The 23,126-nt window shown below is 43.2% G+C and overlaps 1 protein-coding gene across 1 annotated transcript; it reads left to right on the forward strand.

Moving 5' to 3' along the window:
* The first annotated feature begins 3,352 nt into the window (after window positions 1-3,352).
* Window positions 3,353-22,873, forward strand: LOC149127546 (uncharacterized). Its single transcript, XM_089328744.1, has 3 exons — window positions 3,353-4,086; window positions 19,530-19,569; window positions 22,291-22,873. The coding sequence occupies exons 1-3, from the start codon at window positions 3,919-3,921 to the stop codon at window positions 22,578-22,580; spliced, it is 498 nt and encodes a 165-aa protein (XP_089184870.1). The 5' UTR covers window positions 3,353-3,918; the 3' UTR covers window positions 22,581-22,873.
* Window positions 22,874-23,126: the final 253 nt, after the last annotated feature.

Consider the following 23,126-nt stretch of genomic DNA (forward strand, 5'->3'; position numbering starts at 1 on the left):
CGCAGAGCCGCGAAGCCGCGCGGAGCCGTGAAGCTGCCGGCAGGGCGAGGCGCCGGAAAGCTGCGGAGAAGCAGCCTCGGGGCGGGCGCAGCCGGGAAGCTGCGGGGATAAGAGAAACAGAAGTTTAGAAATGGAATGAGAGCGGGAAGCTGCGGGGATAAGAGAAATAGAAGTTTAGAAGCAAAGTGAGAGAAATAGGAATGCTGGAAGATAGAAGTAAAATGGGAGAAATAGGAATGCCCGGAGATAGAGAAATAGAGAAATAGAAAGGCCTCCCTACAACACTGCAATGTGAGAGCTTGGATTCGGTCTGCCTGATTAAGTGAGGCGATGAGCACGATGAGCACCTGCGGCGGCTAGCAGCTTATGCGCCGCAGGTCACCGAAGACAGGCACGAATTAACATCAGTAAGGCCTCCCCACAAAAAGGCAATGAGAAGGCTTGGATTCGGTTTGCCTGATAGGGCTTGTAAGCCCCTGCAGGCTCGACCAGAGCATGCGCTGCAGGGCACCGAACACAGGCACGCATCAGCGCCTAAAAACCTCCTCACAACATGGCGAAGAGAGGACCCGGATTCGGTTTGCCTGATTGATAGGACTTGTAAGAGCCTGTGGCAACTCTAGCAAGTAGAGCAGAGTGTGTGCCGCGGGACACCGAAGACAGGCGCGTATCAACGCCAAAAAATAAAAAGAAAGGGGGATCTGTGGGGAGCAATCCGGACTGGACTGAGTTACTAGAATTAAGACTTATTCTATGCATCTGCTCTCCCACAATATGGCGCTGGGAGAGGAGGCAACAGCTTCTACCCAGCTGCCTCCAGTTCAACCAATAAACTGTAGGACTTGCTACTGATTGGAGGAGAGCAGCGTACTCGGCGTGTGGGCAGCCGAGTTAGGATTGGCGGAGGAGGACTATAAAGGAGGAGAGAGACAGCATGCACCAGGAACATCTACGAGGAACATCTAAGGGGAACACCTGTGCAGCCCCCGAGAGAGCCGGCCGGCGGTGTGCCGCTCCCCTGCGGAAGTGGGGAATGTGGCCAGGGGGAACTGCCCTTCCACGGAGGTGGAAGGGACAGTAGCCAACCCGGGAAGAACCAGCAGCAAACCCGGGGAGGGCCGAGCAGACGAAAGAACAGCGCAGGGTCCTGTGTCGTTCCTCCACGAAGACGGGGAGCGACATTAGTGTCATTCCTCCACGAAGAGGGGGAGCGACACACAGACTTTGATTTCCTATACCATTCTCCAGTGAAAACAAACCAGGGCTACTTTGGGCAACTGGCTGATTCTAGGACCATGGCTGGACATGATGAGCCTGGGGCATCTGGAAACTCCAGAGAGTACGGAAATGCTCAAAAACAAAAGGATGAGGGCCCTTTGAAGGGCCACAGTAACCTAAAGTACTGCCCCAATCACCACAGCTGGTATAATTTGAGCAAGAAAATAAGTAACAAGAGCACAGGGCTATAAGCCAAGGAACATGCAAGGACCTATACTGATATAAGCTAACTGAATGAACAAATAAATATTTCTTTTTCTTTATTTGACAGATAGAGTTAGACAGTGAGAGAGAGAGACAAAGAGAAAGGTCTTCCTTCCATTGGTTCACTTCCCAAATGGCCGCCACGGCCGGAGCTACACCAATCCAAAGCCAGGAGCCAGGTGCTTCTTCCTGGTCTCCCATGCTGGTGCAGGGGCCCAAGTACTTGGGCCATCTTCCACTGCCCTCCTGGGCCACAGCAGAGTGCTGGACTGGAAGAGGAGCAACCGGGACTAGAACCTGGCTCCTATATGGGATGCCGGCGCCACAGGCAGAGGAGTAACCAAGTGAGCCACAAAGTCGGCCCCAATAAATATTTCTTCCAGAGGAATTCCAGATAATGTGTGGAGTTACTCCCTATTACAGGAGGCAAAGAATGATTTCTATCTGGGTCCCTGATGGAGGGTGTCTGAGACTTACTAACTCGATTCCGCAGAACAGAATAGGGGAAAGAATAGCAGTAACCACACAATAGAGAAACCTGGAAAGCATTACCTTGCCCAAGGAATCAAAGCTAATGTCCTGAGTGCTATAACCTGGATATGGTGCCCCTCTGACCTGTTATGAAGAGAAGGGCATTGCACCTCTGTTGCAATCTGTCTGAAACCTGGAACCACAGCCCGATTGTGAGAAATGCAGCAGACGAACCCTGGTTAGAAGACATTGTGCAGGTGTCTGCCCAGTACTCTTCAAGATTATCAAGATCATGCAAAGCCAGGAAGGACAGAGAAAGAGCAACAGACCGAAGAGAACCTCTGGGAGACATGACAAGTAAATGCAACCTGGTGGCCTGGGTTGGATCTGAAACATAAAGAGGACTTAAATGGAACAAACAAAGAAAAACTAATGAAATCCAACTGATACCTGGAGTCCAGTTAGTAGCAGCAATGTACTGATGTCAGGGCTTTAGTTCTAATAAGTTCAACGTGGTCGTGTCAACTATTAACGGTGGAGGAAACTGAACAAGGATTATGAACTGTAATATCTTCGTCAATTTCTGTAAGCCAAAAATTATTATAAAAGAAAAAGTTTCTTTTCCTAAAATGCAGCATAAATCTTAAAAAGTAAATAGTACAGAAGAACTTCAAGTTAAAAACAAGAGTTCTATGGCCAATACTTCTTTTCTTACAGTTCTCTGCTTTGAAACATGTATAATGATCTATAGTAATATTTTAAATAAATTTTAGAGATTATCTTTTGTGTTCATGGAACAAACGGAAGTACAGACTTCCCACAACATTTAATTTGCTCGCAATCCACTCTTTTTTTAGAGAGATTGCTATTGTTTTTTGTTCATTTAGTTTACTTTGTTATAAATTATATTCTTAGACTTTTATTCTTATTTCATCAAAACCCAGTAGTCCTCCAATACCCATTTTGTATATTATCACCACTTGCAATCTTTTGCAACTCTTCTCAAAATGTAGCCTTTGGTTGTTTATACATTTTCTTAAATGCTGTTAAGGTTAGTTTCATTTTATTGTATCCAGTAACCTAAATTAATCTTTCTGGTCTTCATAGCTTTCTTTAGGCAATGGAAAAGCACTAAGAGGTATTTATTATTTAAATGCATCTAAATAATATTTTCATTGAAATCCAGGGAGATATGCTATGACAACATTTTCTCTTCATGTTTTTTCTGGAATTTCAAGGTGACTTTTTTCTTTGTTGTCATCAAATTTTATGTTCTGCAGAATCTATCACATCTTTTCTTTTTTCCTCCTGAAATAATTCACTTTTCTTTGTAAAAAGATTTTACTCATTTTTAAAAAGATTTATTTATTTATTTGAAAGTCAGAGTTACACAGAGAGAGGAGAGGCAGAGAGAGAGAAAGGTCTTCCATTTGCTGGTTCACTCCTCAAATGGCCGCAATGGCTGGAGCTGCGCCGATCTGAAGCCAGGAGCCAGGAACTTCTTCTGGGTCTCCCATGTGGATGCAGGGGCCCAAGGACTTTGGCCATCTTCTACTGCTTTCCTGGGCCATAGCAGAGAGCTGGACAGGAAATGGAGCAGCTGGGTCTCAAACTGGCGCCCATATGAGATGCCGACCCTTCAGGCCAGGACGTTAACCCACTGTGCCAAGCGCTGGCCCCAAAAGATTTTACTCATTTATGTGAAAGGCAGAGCAACAGAGAAAGAGGGAGTGAAGAAGAGAGAGAGAGAGAGAGAAATGTCTTCCACCTGCTGGCTCTCTCCCCAAATGGCCGCAACAAGTCAGCTCTGGGCCAGGCTAAGCAAGCAGCCAAGAACTCCATGTGGGTCTTCCACCTGGGTGGCAGGGGCCCAATTACCTGAGGCATCACCCTCTGCCTTCCTAGGCAGAGTATCAGGAAGCTGGATGGGAAGCAGAGCAGCCAGGACTGGACAGGCACTCTGATATGCACCACAAGCTGCAGCTTAATCCACTGCACCACAACCAGGCCCCAATAATTCCCGTCTCTAACCAGCTCATCTCCCGCTTCGGACTGGGCTGCTTACTCTGTAAGCTGTATGGTGCATTTCTACATGGTTCTCGAGGCTTGGACGCTCTACTTTCTGCATTCCATGTGAGTGTCTTTTTTTTTTTTTTCCTGGAACTCACGATTAAGGAACTTTCTAAGAAAAATGATGTGGAAAGTAATATTGATTGTGTGTCAGCAACCGTTCTGTTCAGCATTCTCTCCACAGGGTCCAGAAGGAAGATGAGTCAAGTCTGAAAACACTGTAGCATTTCTTTTCTTCATGATGGCTGATGGCAGTTTATTATTCCTTTGTGGCTGAACCCTTTGTTCTCCCTTAGGGATTCCTCCCTGTTCTTGCAGGACTGATATTGTGCAACACTGTCGAAATGTGTATCTTTTTACATACTGTGTTGAATATTTGAAAATTTCCTTAGTTGGTCTTATCTGTAGTCTGGTGTCTACATCTTTCAGAAGTAACTGTCTACTAGTTAATTTTTACTCATTTTTCCTATATTATCTCTCTTCCTGCTTTTCAGAACTCTTCAGTAGTATGATGTTTAGTTCCCCAAATCAACCAGCCTTCTATGTCTTTTATTTTCTTTTTGAAAAATTCCCTTAAAGTTTATCTTCTAAACTCCTTAATGGATTATTTGGGGGGACAACAATTTATTAATTTCTAATGGAAAAGTTTCGTTTTCTGGTTACTATTTTGTCGTAGAATGTTTTTCTTATATTGTGGATACAGCATATTCTTTTACAAAACCTAATGGCTTCTGTTAGGTTTGAGGATGTTGTGAATTATCTGTTTTCTCAGGGTAATTTGTCTACTTTGATGTTTTCCTGTTTCAGGCTTCTCCAACTGTACTGTACTCTCTCCTTATGCACTTATGCATTTTTTTAAAAAAATATTTTATTTATTTGAAAGGCAGAGTTACAGAGAGAGAGAAAGAGAGGGAAAGAGAGAGAGAGAGAGAGAGAGAGAGAGAAAATCGTCCACCTGCTGGTTCACTCCCCAAATGGCCACAGTGGCTGCTGGGCTGGACCAGGCCAAAGCCAGGAGCCAGGAACTTCATGCAGGTCTCCTGCATATGTGTAGGAGCCCAAGCACTTGAGCCATCTTTCGCTGCTCTTTCCCAGGCACTTCCACAGGGAGCTGGATTGGAAGGGGGACAGCCGGGACTTGAACCGCATTGCAGGTGGTAGCTTAACCCATTATGGCACAGTGTTGGCACCCTGTTTATGCACTTTTGTGGGTTCATGACTTGACCTTTTCTAATCTGGGAGGTACTGATCGCCAGATTTTGATTCAGGGTGAAGTCAGAGAGCTGGAGTGTTGACATTTGGCTCCCTATGTATCAGAAGTTAAGTGTTCTTGGCTATTTCCACACATTTCACACTTAAAAGGTGAAAATATTTATTATATTTATTTTATTCAAAAGGCAGAGCAATAGAGATATGGGAAGAGAGAGAGAGAGAGAGAGAGAGAGAGAGAGAGAGAGAGAGAGAAGATCTTCTATCTTCTGGTTTAGTCCCCAAATGATGGCAATGGCTGGGGCTGGGCCAGGCAGAAGCCAGGAGCGAGGAGCTCCATACTGTGTGGCAGGGACCCAAACACTTGAGCCAACACCTGCTGCTTTCCAGAGTGTGCATACCAGGGAGCTGAATCGGAAGTAGTGCAGGTAGGACTTGAACCGGCACTCAGATATGGGGTGCTGGTATCACAGGCAGCGACTTACTTTGCCTGCTGGGCTACAATGATTGTGCCTGAAAGATTAGTTTTTGATTACAGAGTTTAAAGCTATCACCCAAGAGTTCTGTATCCAGTTGCAATGAACAGTGGTCGTCCATTTATTAGCATTATGTATTTTTATCATATATTAATTAAAGTATCATATCTTATGCTAAATTGATCAATAAAATAAGTGACAGAAATATTTGAAAATGAAAAAAAGATGAAGAAATGAAGGATGTCACTTATCCCATCCTCTTTGGTAGATGGATATTGATTATTAATAATCAATAATGAAAAATAAGGACATATATTTTTTCATAGGAGGTGTTTTATGTAAGTGACTCTGGCACCTCTGAAGGTAACTGGGCTTCTGGTTCCAAACCTCTCTGTGGTTTCGAGCACACACTGACTCCTCACCAGCGCTGCCTTTCCCTTGTGTTGGCCAGAGCACACATCTTTCTATGCTATTCCACTGTGTCACTTAACCATCTGCTTTCTGTCTTGTAGAAAATGTTCCAAGCTTATGAGGGAGCTCCCACTCTGCTCACCTTGCTGTGGCAAAGGTGTCCTCTTTGCAAATCCTTTACTCCCACTTTTGTGTCAACCTAAATGGGGAAGGATGTGAATGCAAACACTCCATCTACTGTTTTGAACAATGAATGCATTCCTCCCTGTGCCCACACTTTCTGCTTTTGGTTTGGCCTTTCTCTACCTGTTCTTCCCTTCACCATCGGTCAGCATTTCGTTTCGTGCTGGGAAGATGGACTCTCTAAGACACGCACGATGCTCTGATAGTAGCTGCCAACAGAGCTAGGTTATTAGGTGTTCTAAGTTTACTTAGGTGTTCTCAGACTTCACTATATGCAAGAAACTAGACAATCCTGAAACTGAAACTGGTTATGTGTGGCATAGAAAGGACGGATGAGCTTCCTTCATTTTACTCCTGACCCTATGTCCTCATCTACAGGATGAAGGAAAAGAATTGGACCCCCTTTCTATATTGAGTATTTTACAACCTTATACATAAAACTTGTTAGAGCTTAATTGACATCATTTTGAATAGCATCTCAGTAGTATGATCAGGCAATGATATTTTTAGCATTTTCAAAGTATTCTATAAAATATTTGCAGAAATGGTTTTGACATATGAATGGAAAAAATGGTTTGGAGTATGTCTACATAATTTTTGCTATTTCATACTTCTTATGAGCTTTATTGTACACTATAGCTTCTCATTTAATAATCAGTAATGAAAAATAAGGATATATATTTTTTAATAGGAGGTGTTTTATGTATTCCCTAGTCTTGAGGACTAAGTGAGTGACCACATTCTCTTGTAAAGATATTTGTCTTTATCTCCAGACAGTGTATTTACCTTCTCATGTGGAGTGGACCGGTAACTTCAGTGACGTTTTAATGGATTTTAAGTGGATCCTGACCCTGACCTTATCTTATTTGTATGTGATTTTCCATAAACCATTTGGCCTATGTCCTTTCAGCTGGGCGAAACAAAACCGGTACAGTCCTCACTTACCTTTCTATCCGTTCCTCACGTCATGCAACAGTACTCATAAAGCACTTAAATGCATCTTATGAATTAGTGACAAGACTGGGCAGTTATTTTTAAATCCTGACACAGAAAAGAATGTTGGTAAGCCAATTGTGGATCAGGGCATTCGAGCTAAACATTCTGTCTGATGCCGTTTCCAGTGTCAGGAGCAGCCTCTCTCTTATGTCTGGTCATCTCAATGAGTGCTTGGCCATCTTGTCTTTCTCCACTGGAGTATTAATAAGGTTTTCTTATGGGGCTAACTGGTCACTCTGAACTTCCTAGTGTGAAAACCTTGCAAGCTTTATTTCTGTGCATAAAGTAAAATTAAATTAAAAGTAGAGCTTCTAATTATTATATTTTGATTTTGAAAAGTAACATAACTATAGAGATTATAAATGAACAACTTTATTTAATACAGAACACTTCTTTAATTTTTCTTCCAGCAAGAGACCAGTATTATTTTCTAAAAATACACACACACATATATGAGGATACTTGAAAAAGCTTATGGAACAATAACAATTAAAAAGTTCATTTTGGTGCAAAAAAATTTGAAACTCATGCACAAGAGTGTCTTCAAAAAGTCCACCAAAAATGTGAATTATTGAAAAACTGCACAGATGTCAGCAAAATCAACCTATCTAATTCAGTTGAAATACCTTTCTGCTATGTAGCTTTTACATCTTGATTTGTTTATTGAATTAAAACTTTTTGAGTATTTATTATGTAAAAGACCTAATACTTATACCCTTATGTATATTATGTATTTCATTTCCACACTAATCTTGAGAACTTGTCTTCTGTCTAATCTATCAGCTAGAAATGATGTAGAGAAGAAAGCCTAAGAGAGCGAACATCTCACTTCATCTCATAACGTCACGTCTGTCCCCAGTTTATGTTGCCCACCATGCTTTTCTTTGACTCTTCACGCTTCTGTTCTTCAGCACTGCCAAGCCTGACCTCACGTCAGCATCTTTAACCCATCAGTCCATCTGTCTGAAAATGCTCTCCTCATCAAATGGTTCACAGTTTCTACTGATTGAAATCTCATCAGAACTGTCAGTTCTTCAGATGGTTGTTTCCTGTTCATTTGTGTGTTCTTTTATTGTCATCTATCCGTCTGTAACATCTCTCTACTTACCTGCCTATTTTCTCTTGTCCTTTCTTTCCACTAGAAATGCATTAGATAAGAGCAATAAGTTTGTCTCCTTCATCACTATGATATCTCTAGTCTGGTATGGAGTAGCTCTTAAAAAATATGATTTGAAAGAGTGAATGTATTTCCACAGTCCACAGGCTCTCAGCAATTCTAAGCCTTATTAATTTCACCAGAGTGCCAAAACGTATGTTTAACAAAATCATTTCTTTTCAGTACTAGCATATTATTTCCCTTAAAGGGTATGTTATAACTTAATCATTCTCTATTTTTAAATTTTTAAAATATTTAATTCTCTTTCAACTTTCTATTGCTGTATATTAAAGTTGATGAGATGATGTCCTGTGTGTTACATTATGTATGAGGATAGCATCATTCTTAGCTGGTAACTTCACCACCTCTGAGTTGTACAAAAATCTTCCCTTGGGGAATTGAACCTCTAATTGGGAACCACAACTCGAAATCATGTTGCAATAAAAGCCTATAGGTATAAAGCTTCTTTTTTTAAATTTTTTTAAATAAATTTATTTTATTTGAAAGGCAGAGTTACAGAGAGAGAGAGAGAGAGAGAGAGAGAAAGAGATTGATAGAGGAAGATCTTCCACCTACTGGTCTCAATGGCCAGGGCTGGCCCACACCAAAGCAAGGAGCCAGGAGTTTCTTCTAGGCATCCCACATGGGTGCAGAGGCCCAAGCACTTGGGCCATCTTTTTCTGATTCCCAGGACCATTAGCAGTGAGCTGGGTCAAAAGAAGATCGGCCAGGACTTGAAACAGCACTCACATTTCTAAGGCTTAGCATCTCAGGTTCATTTTTAATGATGGGAAAGTAGAGAATTGTAGAGTAAAATCATTTGTTCTAGATGACACAATGATGAAAGGACAATGTCAGAATTTTAGCCCTAAGAAGTGGGAGTCCAGGGCTTTGTGCTGAAGCACTGCATTGCAGGACCTCCAAAGATAGGCCCCACATTCTGTGGTCCCAGACTACAGTGTCCTGCTTTGATCTCGCCATCCCTGTTTCTACTCCTTTCTTCTCTCATTACCCTGGTCTCTTCTATCCCAGCTTGCAGTAATCTGTTCTCTTATCTCGCACTCAGAGATTCCGATTCTCCCTTTCTTTCCCCTTTCACTCACCTCCCTGGTTTTCCGGGCGAGGTTCAGCAGAAGTTGACTCTCAGCCAAGGCTGGAGGTGTCAGTGTATTTATTAAGGAAGTGCCTGCAGGGCACACACACTGGCTAGAGGTTTGAAGGAAGTAGGAGAGGGAAGGGAAGGCAGCCAAGTGGGGGTGCAGGTGCAGTCTTGGGTACATGTTGTGCCTTAGAATCATCCCAGCCACAGGCAGGCGAGTGTGCCACAGCTGCTCTCAACCTTCTGTCCTTGTTAGGGGTAAGGGATAGAACATAAACAAAACTCTTTGCACTCCTTCCCCTAGCACACATGGAAAAGGATCAAAGGGATCTGTGAAGATCTTCCTTTTTTAAAAAAAAATTATTTATTTATTTGAGAGGCTGAATTACGCAGAAAGAGAGGGAGAGACAGAGTGGGAGGTTTTCCATCCGCTGGTTCACTCCCCAAATGGCCACAATGGCAGGAGCTTCTTCTGGGTCTCCCATGTGGGTGCATGGGCCCAAGCACTTGAATGATTTTCTATTGCTTTTTTGGGCCATAACCAGAGAGCTGGATTGAAAGTGGAGTAGCCAGGGCACAAACTGGTGCCTACTAGGGATGCCAGCACCACAGGCAGAGGCTTAGACTATTACCACCACAGCACTGGCCCCAACAGCTCCCATGTTGTCCTCTGCATATATCTCAGGCATTGAGTCATCTCCACCCTGACACTGGCAATTTATCTGCTGTTTTCTGTTGCTGTAACCACTCTTCTAGGTCCTGGCTGATACACCAGAGACACTGAAATGGGATGTGAACACGGTAAAGGTGGCCACCATTCTGAGATAGCCTTCTGGTGGACATCTTTGAACTTCATTATAAAAGGAAAGAAGTTGAGCCAGCTCATGTGTGTGGAAATTCACTGACACTTTGACAAGGGATCTCAAGATCTTACGTGGTCTCTTAGGGGACATCCATTTCAAGGCCCTGTCTTATGTTAAGCTGGAAAATTTGGGCCTGAGAAAAATGGCAGTCATCTCACTTAGGGACAGCTGGTAGCTTCACAGAGGTTTAGATTTAACTTTGCAGATAGAAAGTAGTCATTTTTACAGTCATAAATATGAATTCATTATACTAAAGAAGATACCAAGAACAGACAGGAGGGACACAGCCAAGACAATTGCAGTCTTATTTGAGTGCCATAAAGAAATTGTCACATGAATCTTGACACATAAATTCCCACAACTGAGTATCATCCAACTATTGCCCAATCAACAGTGATTGCACTTGGCCTTAATTGCTGTTTCTATTGTAAAAAGGAAAAACAAAAGGCACTGAATAACACAGTGATGCATAAAGAAGAGAGACTTTCTAGAATTTCTTCATATTGGATATGGTAAACACAAACCAAAGCTAAAAATCAAATGATCAGAAGTCCAGTGCTGCATGCCTGTCTATGTGTGTGTAATATCACTTGTAAGGAAGATGTGCGTAAGTGATCTCAGTGCTACTCCTTAGACAGCCTTCCATCTCTCACTCTGCCTGCTCTACTCCTTGCCACTCTCCTTCTCTCTCTCCTCTTTCTCATGCCCTTTCTTTCATCTTCAATTCAAATGCTGAAGAAACAAGTTTGCATATCTCAAAGCCAAGGGAGACTTCTTCCTTTTCTACTGCAACAATCAAGGTATTTTTCCAAAGGAGCCCATTCATAGAGGAGCTCCAAGGTCCTCTGATTAAGTTATAATTGTTCTCATTGCGCTTTCAGTGCCTTTGTAACATGTGAGAACAGTTTGAAAACTGATATGGACTTCTCCTAGTAGCGTCTTGCTGACAAAAACTCAAGTCAGGGAGAGGTAGAATCAGATTGCTCTTTAAGGGTCCCGATTCTGAACAGCAGGCTCGGTTTTCCCTTCTTATCCAGCAGACTGGCTGATCCGCAGTTCCTGCCAGTACTCTCATAGCTGCCCCAGACAGCTGGTTGCAGAACCCGGCTGAGTCATGTCTCTGCCTGGCTACTCAGTGATGAGCCATCTCTAGGGACATTCCTGAGACGAGCCGGAGATGTGTTTCTGATCTCCACCTATATCTTTGTCATGCCCCAGGCCGTGCCCACATTAGTGGAATTTCCAGTGCATTGCCCCTGCTCAGTAGGACAAAGGAAATGTTGCCAGAATGGCTGCTTAATATTACTCAATAAATCAGTAACAGAAACAATGAATAGAATGGAATGCAAAATTCTTGGCTCTTAGCCTTAGATAGAACCACTTCCTTCTTGTGAGCGGTTAACAGATCTGCTTGTGGGATACGGGGGCACAGAGTGTGTAAATATTACCGTGAAGCAAACGTTACTGTGAAAATGTATGGAAAAGATCTCTTGTGAAAGGAGGGAATATGGCACTTTATTTCTGCCCCTTCTTGAGAACTGAGTATACAGTTAACTAATATATAGTCAGAGAGCAAATATTTGCTAATTTTAATAGTCAAACAAAAGAATTCTGAAGAGTTACTGAACAAACATTTGCTGATTCAATAAATGATTCATCTATGAAGGTATCAGTTAGGTTCTACAAATACTTTCTTTGATTTTAACCAATATTCTGTTTCAGTCCCAGGAAAGCATCTGAACAAAACTGCTGCAGCCAGTTTAAAAAAGCAGCCATCTTGGGGCTAGCATTGTGGCATAGAGTGTAAAGCTGCAGCCTGCAGTGCCAGCATCCCATAAGGGTGCCAGTTCGTGTCCCGGCTGCTCCACTTCTGATCTGGCTCTCTGCTAAGGCCTGGGAAAGTAGTGGAAGATGGCCCAAGTGCTTGGGCCCCTGCCCCGACATGGGAGACCTGGAAAAAGCTCCTGTCTCCTGGCTTCAGATTGGCCCAGATTCAGCTGTTGCAGCCCTTTGGGGAGTGAACCAGCAAATGGAAGGCCTCTCTCTCTCTCTCTCTTTCTCTCTCCCTGCTTCTGCCTCTCTGTCACTCTCCCCTTCAATTAAATAAATACATTTTTTTTAAAAAAGGCAGCCATCTTGGAAGGAAGGAAGGAGAAAGGGAAAGGATGGAAGGGAGGAGAGAAGGGAAAAGAAGTTAACAAACTATGACAGAAAGATCATCCAGAGAGTGAAATGCAGAGGAGGCAGAAGTAGGTCCTCCTAGCCCCTGTTTTATTACTAGTTCCTTTGCACTGAGACCAAAACAGAAGCAGAAAAACTTTCTTTCTGATGGGGAAAACATCTTCATATCACTGTTGCTTATTACCTTTTCCAAGCTGTGATACTGCAGCAATTTCTGGAATGTTTCCTCAATTGTCCCCTGTCACCAACACATCGATGTCATCAGAACTGCTCTGTAGCAACCTCTTCCCCTCCACCCAGTCTGTTGCTGATCAGGCCTCTGTCCTTGCCTCCAGCAGACATCACTGCTGGGTCAACAAACACTTTCTGCAGATTGTATCCTGGTGTCCCTGGCTAGCAGGAACTGATGCAGAAGATATGTTGATTTCCTTACTAACTGTTGTCAGCCAACCTGTAAGGCCATGCTTCAAAATATCAGTAATTTTCTTCTACAGAAAATAAATCTGAGTGTTCCACTTTCTATCTGAAGCCTGCATGATTCTCTATTCTGAGAGGAAAAATGATAAACTACTTGGCTTAGTAAGGGTGTATTTTTTTTAAAAAAATTTATTTATTTATTTGAGGGGCAGAGTTAAAGACAGAAAGAGGTAGAGCCAGAGAGAGAGAGAGAGAGAAAGAGGGAGACAGAGAGGTCTTTCATCCATTGGTTCACTCCCTCAAATGGCTGCAATGGCCAGAGCTAGGTTGAGCCGAAGTCAGGAACCAGGACCCAAGAGCTTCTTTCGGGTCTCCTATACAGGTGCAGGGGCCTAAGCACAGCATCCTCCACTGCTTTCCCAGGCCATAGCAGAGAGCTGGGTTGGAAGAGGAGTAGCCAGGACATGAACCAGACACTATGGGATGCCGGTGCCACAGGGCCAGCTGGTACGGGTGCTTTTCTCAAGGTCACCTTAACCAGCCTCCTCCTCTGCCTGACTCTTTATGGGATTTAGGCTCAGTATGCTCAAAGCCATGTGTGTTCTCAGCACCTGTATGGATCCTTCCCATTCCTTGGCATTTACCCTTTCCTTGAGCAGGAGTCACTCTCTCCCTCACTGTGCCACTTCTCTCTTCAATTGGGCTATAAATATATTTCAAAAAATATTTAAATAAGTATATTTCAATGATAGCCTCTACTTTCACTTTATACTTTACTGATTTTGTTTGCTCTTCACTGAATTCTGAACTCCATGAAGACAAAAGGCATAATTTATTTATCTGTACACTCTGAATAAAGAGTGTAGGCAGAATTCTTGGAGGGCAAAAGTGAATTGTGGTCAAGAGAAGGCAAAATAAACAGGCAGAGAAGAGCACTGTAGGACCCTCCTACCGTCAGCTGAGAATCCATCAGTCTTTCAAAGATGAAGAATTTTTCCGGCCGGCGCCGCGGCTCAATAGGCTAATCCTCCTCCTAGCGGCGCTGGCACACCAGGTTCTTGTCCCCGTCGGGGTGCCGGATTCTGTCCCGGTTGCCCCTCTTCCAGGCCAGCTCTTTGCTGTGGCCCAGGAAGGCAGTGGAGGATGGCCCAAGTGCTTGGGCCCTGCACCCCATGGGAGACCAGGAGAAGCACCTGGCTCTTGCCTTCGGATCAGTGCGGTGCGCCAGCCGCAGCACGCCAGCCGCGGCGGCCATTAGAGGGTGAACCAATGGCAAAGGAAGACCCTTCTCTCCATCTCTCTCTCTCACTATCCACTCTGACTGTCAAAAAAAAAAAAAAAGAATTTTTCCAAGTAGGCATCACTCTTTAAGTTTATTGAGATGAAATGGCAGCTGCAGACCTGCCTGGGGAGGTTCTGGCTATTAATTATCTTTTTAGTAGGGTTAAAATAGGACTGAGAAACACCAAGTGATTAAGACAAGGGGACTGTGGATATGACTTCAGAGGAAAGTAAGCCATTAGAAGCATTCCCTAAATGAAGCAAACGCTCCAAGAATGGCTAACACATGTAGCAGCATCTTAGTATCTATTTTTTAAAATGACCTCTTTGGCAAATATTTATTGTTGATCTCTATGTGAAATATTGTACTGATAGAGGTGATATAACATACAGAGATGATCTCTCAGGGAACTTACAAATCCAAGAGCAAAAGAAAACAATAAACTCCTATGAATTGACACCAACTACAAATAATCAGTTAGTTACTCAATTATAATCTGAGGCTTGAGATAAAGCAAGCATAAAAGAATATATTGTGAAGATTGGGCTCAGGAGAATGTTCTATTTGACATTTAAGCCATGACATGAGGTGAGGGAGTGTTGCTAGAAATTGTAGACTCAGGGGTAGCTGTTTAAATGCCCTGTGGTCTGTGTGGTAGGGTACATTCAAGGATATGAAGAAGGTAGGATGGATTGGAAAGCAGAGACCTAGAACAAAATGTTTCAAGGTGCATCAAGAGACTTAGGGAGTGATTGTGGGTCATTTTCAGGATTTTATGTTTTACTGTAAAAGCAGGGGAGAAGTGTTTGTTCTTTCTTCTATATGAGTTCTGGGGGAGGTCATTGATTTGTTCGATTTTCTGGCAGAAGAATCATGGCTGAGAGATGCAGAATGTGGATTTGAGGAGTTCAATTTGCACAGGATAGATCCAAGCATTTGAAAGACATTGTCAGAGTACTCATAGGACAGAAAGCTTAAGGGGAAAGAATGGCAAAGGTGACCGCCTGCATACCACCTTCAGGAGCCAGTGGTGTTGCCGTGGCCCTCTGCCCATGGACTGCAGCGGAGGGCCTGGGGGAAATGCTCTTCTCGGTTCTGAATGCCCCTTCCTGCGTGGCAGGGGTTGTGGTGTGTGCAGGTGGAGCTGTCCAGCAGGAGGATGGGCATGCAGGTGACCATTGCAAAATTGAGAATTCTATTCTAGAGTCTTCTATGTAGGACAGGGAAATGAAGGCACTGGAAAAGACAATGAAACCCCAGGCAAAGCATATGGAGTGGAAACAGAAGAAAGCCTGGGAAAACACATGAGGAACTTCAGCAGCAAGAAGTCTCATGCAAGAGGCAGCGACGGCTGCTCAAGTTGGGAGTGCGCAAAGCAGTTTTCCAGCTGCCACAGTGGAGAGCTGGTGAATCAGGACTGTCCAGGGGAGCTGGGCAAAAGGCTTGGATAATTTCCTGGTGAAGCAAATCTTTGCCAAGGTTCAACAAGAAGTCGTTTTATCCCATTCAAGTAATTTTTTTTAAATCTTTTTTTTTTTTTTTTTAACAGGCAGAGTGGACAGTGAGAGAGAGAGAGACAGAGAGAAAGGTCTTCCTTTGCCGTTGGTTCACCCTCCAATGGCCGCCGCAGCTGGCGCACTGTTGCCGGCGCACCGCGCTGATCCGATGGCAGGAGCCAGGTACATATCCTGGTCTCCCATGGGGTGCAGGGCCCAAGGACTTGGGCCATCCTCCACTGCACTCCCTGGCCACAGCAGAGAGCTGGCCTGGAAGAGGGGTGAACTTCGGGTCAATTTGTTAGTAGATATCTAATAATTACAAAAATAATATGGTTTCAAATATGATACAATTTAATATAGAAGGATGCTATTTCAGGAAGATTGACTTTCCTGAATAGAAGTGAAAATATTTTCTGTGTGACTATCACCTATATGAATAATAGAATTGTGTTATGAGAGAAATAATGGAATCATATGTGTAGAGGCTACTAGAAACATTGAGAAATGTTCAAGAGTGATCCGTGGTAAAACCATAGAAGTTGAGCACAGAGTGGTGGTACCAGAGGCTGGGGAGGGGATGGGAATAAATACTAAATAAATATATACTAAAAAAATAAATTCTAAAAACAGGCACTAAGTTATAGTTAGACAGGATAAAGAGGGCACAGTAGGAGACTATAAGTAATGATAAGGTATGGCATGTTTTTCTTGAAAAAATCTCTAAAAAGAGTTTGAATGTTTTCACCCTAAAGACATGATAAGTGTTTGAGGAGATGCTATGTTTACCCTGATTTGAAACTGAGCAGTGCACCCATGTTTCGACACATCTTAGCTCAGAAATACATGTCATTTCTTCTAGCAAGCCTTGGTAGGAAATAAAGCAGTTAAGCCCAAGACAAATCTCCAGGCTACAAAGGAAGCCCCTGTGCTAAGCATCGGCATGTTGACATTGTCCATTGTCTTTAGGTAATTTCATTAATTTTACTTTGCAAATATGCATTTCATACATCATATCTTTGGCCTAAAAATGGGTCACTTTTTTCTGTTTGCCTGTATGAAGATATGAAGCTTTCTTTTTTTTTTCTTTTTAAAGATTTATTTATTGGAGCCAGAGTTGTGGCTCAATGGATTAATGCCAGCATCCCATAGAAGGAGCAGTTCAAAGCTGCTGTCCACTTCCCAACCAGATCCCTGCATATGTGGCTGGAAATACAGTGGACAATGGCCCAAATACTTGGATTCCCTACCACCCATGTGAGAGACGCAGATGAAGTTCCCAGCTCCTGGCTCTGCCCTGGCCTAACCCTGATTTTTGTGGTCATTTGGGGAATCAATCATCAAGTGGGAGATATCTCTTTCTCTCTCTGTCTCTAATCTGGCTCTGACACTCTGCCTTTCAAATAAATAAATGTTTTCTTAAAAAAAGAGATTTATTTGTTTATTTATTTGAAATGCACAGCAACAGAGAGAGGGGGAGAGATACAGAGAAAGACAAATCTTCCATCCACTGGTTTACTCCCCAAATGATCACAACAATCAGGGCTGGGCCAGGCCGAAGCCAGGAGTGAGGAGTCAGAAGCCAGGAGTGAAGAGTCAGGAGCCAGGAACTCCATCCAGTTCTCCTAGGTGGCAGGGACTTGAGCACTTGGGCCATCTTCTGCTGCTTTCACAGACATTTTTCCAGGGAACTGGATTGGAAGCAGAGCAGCAGAGACTTGAACCAGCACTCCAATAGGAGATGTCAGCATTGCAAGAGGCGGCTTAGCCACTGCACCACAGTGCTGGCCCCAAGATGAAGCTTTCTTCTGAGAACACAGTAATGTGTTGGTCTTGGATTCCCTGCTTGAGCAGTGAACTGATGCTGATAAGCACATATAAGCTGAACTTCAGTTTAGACAAAAATAACATACAATGAAGCACATACCAGGCTACTTTTTAAATATTTTTATGCCAGACTTTAATTATTTATTTTAGAAAGTATTTCTTAATAATAAAATCTAATTTTCAGCTGAATGAATTCTTTTGTAATAAAAGTTGTTCTTTGAGGATTAAATTTTCCTCTGCAGAAACAAGTTTAATGGTCTGGAGGTGTGGTCCTGCCATTATAGACTATTAGTGTTGCAGGAAAAGAGATTTAGACTGAAAAGCAAACTTGGCATTCATAAATCTCTCTGCAGCAAAACCAAATATCCCGGACTTCTGGAAAGCTTTTGCAATAATTCTTGAGACAGAGGGCGATGCTAGAAGAGAGCAGACAAGAGTCCCGAATGAAGAGGGTTTTGGAAACAGTTAAGTGATGGAAAACGGCACTGTTTGCTCTCAGAATCATGAAGATTTTATTGTTAACGCTCTTATATAGGAGTCAATGATTTGAGGAGTGGAGACTTGGACAGTTGCACACATCCATCTCTCTTCTCGAAACATCAGCTTTTGAGGTAAACCAAAGGGAATGTGGACTTCTGTAGAGGGTGATGGGAAGCCTGCGTTGTCTGAGAAAAGATATAGGAAGGGATGTAAGAAAACGGATGAGGACCGAAGAGGGCAGCCCGTGGGAAGGGCGTATCACATCAGACACCTGAAAGGAAGGAGCAAGAAGCAAGAGTGAATCGGCAGCACCCAACACAGCCCTGGTTGGTCTGTCCAGCAGTTCCCCCTCTTATGAGAAAATCCATGTCTTCTTTCAATGAACAGTTTCTCATCTCACTCCAAATATGTGGTTTTGTTTGGCACTGGGCTATGATACATTGCTGGGCTCTCCATCCCATTCTCACCACAAGAATGGACGGCGGCCCTTGCCAGGCTAATAGGAATTTTTAGGAGTTTTCAAGTTGAAACAAAGGGCAGCTCCATCTTGGTTTGCTCGTTGTGTTAGGTAGCATAACGCAGCTTGTTCATTGTGTTAAGTAGCATGATGCCCGCCGTCCCAAAATAGCCACATATCCTTATCCAGGGAGACTGTGAATCTGTCTTCTGCATGGCAGCGGGGTATTAAGGCTACAGGTGGAATTAGAATTGCTACTCTGCTGACTTTATAATAGGGAGATTGTTCTGGACTATCCATTGTAGCCACTTAAGTGTGAAAGAGGGGGGTAGGAGTGCAGATTATAGTAATGATGTGTTAGAGGGGCTCGACCTTTGCTGGCTCAGTAGAGAGGAAGAGGGTCGCTAGTCAAGGAAAACGGGGCTGCTCTAAAAGCTGGAGAAGGCAAGAACACACACTCTTCCCTGGAGCCCCCAGAGGATCATTGGCTGTATTTACCTTGTTCTTAACCTGGAGTGTTAGTCTGCCTGGACTTAGAGTAGACAGCTTTTTCTTCGTTATAACCAAGTGCCTGAAACAAGCTAGTCCAGAAGGAAAGAGGCTTATTTGGATCGTGGTTTTTGGAGATAGAGTCCAAGCTCAGGCAGGCCTCATTGGTTTGGTCATTTGGTGAGGATGGAGGAAGGCAGTGGCACAGACTGAGTGGAGGAAGGAAACAAGAGCAGGCTGGGCCTGACTCTACTTCTATACCCAGCCACCTGGTGAGAACCACTTTCCGGGGGGGGGGGCACTCCCAGTGACGATCTCTTGGTAGGCCCACATCCTAGACACCCTAACTGGATCAAACCTCCACCATCCTAGCACCACCAACCCAAACATGAAGTCTGGATCCATATTCTGTTAAAACTATAGCAGGCTGCCATAACAAATACCATACACTGTATGGCTTAAATAACATTTCTTTTTTTTCTAGAGACTCAAAGACTGTGATCAAGATCAAGTGTCAATGTCTGGTAAGGCCTCTGTTTCTAGCTTATGGATGGCTGCTTTCTTGCTAAACTCCCATGGCTCTTCTGTGTGTGGGGGGGGGGGGGAGAGAGCGCACACAGGCCTCCTTTCTTATTACCACAACACCAATGCTAACAGATTCCTACCCTCATAACCCAATTTAGACATTCATTCACCCTTACAGGCCCTGCCTTCAATGCAATTACAGAGGGGTTTCAACATATAAATTTGGGGAGAGAGGCACAATTTGGTCTAGAACACTCAATGAATACATTTTGGTTTCCTGACCTATAGAATTTTAAGACAACACATTTTTGTTGTTATAAGCCACTAAGGGTGTGGTCATTTGTTATATATATGATGGAAACTCATGTATTTATATTAGCAAAAAGAAACCCCTTTGGCTTCATGTGGGAGGGTTTCTATCCCTTGCAAACAAGAGTATTGGTTTGGAGCCAGGACATGTGTAAAGGATTAGGATCATATCATCAGTAAGGCTTTGGGTAAACAGAAGGATGTGATGTAATTTATACTAAGGACAATTATAGATTCTGAATTGGAGAGGCAAGAACTTGGAGCTTATTGATCAGTTGAACTTACAATCAAACTATTTCAATTGTATAGAACATAGTAAAAATGAAAAGTGTTACTATTGTTGATGGGTTCATTCCCATGTTATCAAATGACTGTTTATGCTCTAGGGATTTTGTTATTTTTCTAGGAACCATCAGTTTTAAGATCAACACAAAGGGTCTATCAGGATATGATTTCATAATAACACAGCATAAATTTATTCCATTTAAAATTAGGGGTGGGAGAGGGAAGGAAGGAGAGGCAGGTAATGGGTAAAGGAGGGAAGAAAAGGAAGGGAAGGGAAGAAACCAAGAAAAGAAAGGAGAAAGAATGAAAAGGTTGATGTTAAGATTTCTACTTAGGACCAAAGATGGTCTTGTTTGTTATTCAGTGCAATCCAACCCAATTCTACAATTAAGTTTTTAAAAATGTTAATTATGAATTAAAATTTAATAATGCTGCTTCTTCTTTTACTTTTTATCATTATCCTACTACTCAAGGTATTTTTATCTTCCAATATAATTGCATTTTCCATTCATTGTATTCACCTTCACAAATCTGCATAATTCATGTCATCAGATGAAAAAATATTATACAAAGCCATTTCTTATTTTTTAAGGTTAAGCTTATTTGTTTTTTTATAGAACTCTTATTTTTTTTAAAGATTTATTTATTTTGTTTGAAAGTCATAGTTACACAGAGAGAGAGGGAGAAGCAGAGAGAGAGAGAGAGAGAGAGAAAGAGAGAGATCTTCCATCTGCTGGTTCAGTCCCCAAATCACCGCAAAGGCCGGAGCTGCTCTGATCTGGAGCCAGGAGCCAGGAGCCAGGAGCTTCTTCCAGGTCTCCCACATGGGTGCAGGGGCCCAAGCACTTGGGCCATCTTCCACTGCTTTCCCAGGCCACAGCAGAGAGCTGGATCAGAAGTGGAGCAGCCGGGTCTCGATCCGGCGCCCATATGGGATGCTGGCACTGCAGGCGGCAGCTTTACCCGCTATACCACAGCACCGGCCCCGTAAGCTTATTTATTTGAAAGACAGAGTTACAGAGAGAGGTAGAGAAAGAGTGAAGGGGGTTTTCCATCCGCTCGCTCACTCTTCAAATGGCCAGAGCTGCTGGAGCTGAGCCCATCCAATGCCAGGAGCTTCTTCCTGATCTCCCATGTGAGTGCAAGGGCCCAAGGACTTGGGCCATCCTCTGCTGCTTTCCCAGGTGCATTATCAGGGAGATGGATTGAAAGTGGAGCAGCCAGGACTAGAACTGTCACCCATATGAGATGTCAGCTACTGCAGGCCGGGCTTTAACCTACACTGTGTCACAGCACTGGCCCCTGCCATTTCTTATTTTTAAAAAGACATGAATCATATCTTGCACTATCACTCTCCTGTCACTCACTTTACTTTTCTTCTTTTTATTTACTTATTTATTTATTTATTTTAATTTTTTGACAGGCAGAGTGGACAGTGAGAGAGAGAGACAGAGAGAGAAAGGTCTTCCTTTACTGTTAGTTCACCCTTCAATGGCTGCTACGGCCCGTGCGCTGCAGCCAGCGCACCGCGCGGATCCAAAGCCAGGAGCCAGGTGCTTCTCCTGGTCTCCCATGGGGTGCAGGGCCCAAGGACCTGGGCCATCCTCCACTGCACTCCCGGGCCACAGCAGAGAGCTGGCCTGGAAGAGGGGCAACCGGGACAGAATCCGGCGCCCCGACCGGGACTAGAACCCGGGGTGCCGGCGCCGCAGGTGGAGAATTAGCCTATTGAGCCGCGGTGCCAGCCCCACTCACTTTACTTTTTAAGCTTCTGCCAATCTTGCTCTTATCTGACCTTCTTTTATAGATAAATAGACCAAATCATAAAAGTTATGCACAAGATGAACCTGTGGAAATTCCTTTCCTGTTATCCATCTTTTAGGGCATTATATGTTTGAGAAATTGAAGGATTGGTCGGAATACTTAGGCTTTCCTGGGTGGCTGTGGTGTTATCATGGTGTTTTGTAGCCTCCTTGTTCTACTGATGGTCCTCTGTGTGTGTGGTGTGTGTGTGTGTGTGTGTGTGTGTGTGTGTGTAAACACTGAATGGCATAGAGTCAGAGGGGAGTCAGCTTCAAATGCCTTCTCCTTCATACTAATCATTCTTTCTTCTCCTTGCATTTTAGAGAGATGTGTGGACTGTCTGGCCCAATGGCTGACACTGTGCACAAATCTGCATGTGCACTTGCAGAATCTGAAGCAGTTGATGACTTCCGCCAGGATTCCTGGGAATGGCCTCATTTACATGGCTCTATCCCTTCCCCGTCTGTCTGTGGCAGGCACTGAAAATCATAATCGAGAGGACCTACTGTTTATGGAAGATAAATCTCTTCAGTCTACAAAGTCTCACATTCAAGCCATACAACAAAGAAGTGACTCATTGTTTGAGAGCTACCCGTGTTCTCTTTGGCTCTAGGCTTACAAGTCTGAACAAGGAAGCTTCCTTGAGAATTATCTAAAGTCTAGTCTTTCCCCAATGACAAATGGTTCAGTTTCTGTAGATCCTAATCCTCAGTGAAAACATTTCATCACTTAAATGATGTACAAAACCTTCCATCAATGTACTCAGCAGCATGGGGAATCCGTACATTCTTTTAGCAATTCAGCATTTTGGTTTCTGATTATCCTTGACATCTGATACTTCTTGGTTAAATTTTCTCCCTCTCCTTTCCTTGTTAATACAAGCACCAATAGAGCATGCTTCCTTGGTCCTCAGACATAAGCTTTTTTGTTGCTGAATATTTATTAATTTGTGGTGGATAGTGTAATCTATATGACATTTATGTAATACATATTTTTCCTTAAAAGCTGTTATCAGATCTAAGGTGTGTCTACAACGGATAGCATCTTAGAACTGAGGAAATGTGCTAATTAATGTCTATTTGACAAGAGGATTAAATGATTCTGTGCATGTAAAGTGCTTATAAGAACAGTTGGTAGATAGGTTCACTTGTTCACTCAA

Source organism: Oryctolagus cuniculus, chromosome 3, assembly GCF_051225735.1.
Source record: "Oryctolagus cuniculus isolate XC-2025 breed Fujian yellow rabbit chromosome 3, ASM5122573v1, whole genome shotgun sequence".
NCBI lineage: Eukaryota > Metazoa > Chordata > Mammalia > Lagomorpha > Leporidae > Oryctolagus > Oryctolagus cuniculus.

Coding starts and splice junctions, on each gene's coding strand:
- LOC149127546 (XM_089328744.1), top strand. CDS start 3,919: ATGCACCACAAGCTGCAGCTTAATCCACTGCACCACAACCAGGCCCCA. Junction 4,087..19,529: donor CTCTACTTTCTGCATTCCAT/GTGAGTGTCTTT, acceptor TTTTTTTTCTAG/AGACTCAAAGACTGTGATCA. Junction 19,570..22,290: donor AGATCAAGTGTCAATGTCTG/GTAAGGCCTCTG, acceptor CTTGCATTTTAG/AGAGATGTGTGGACTGTCTG.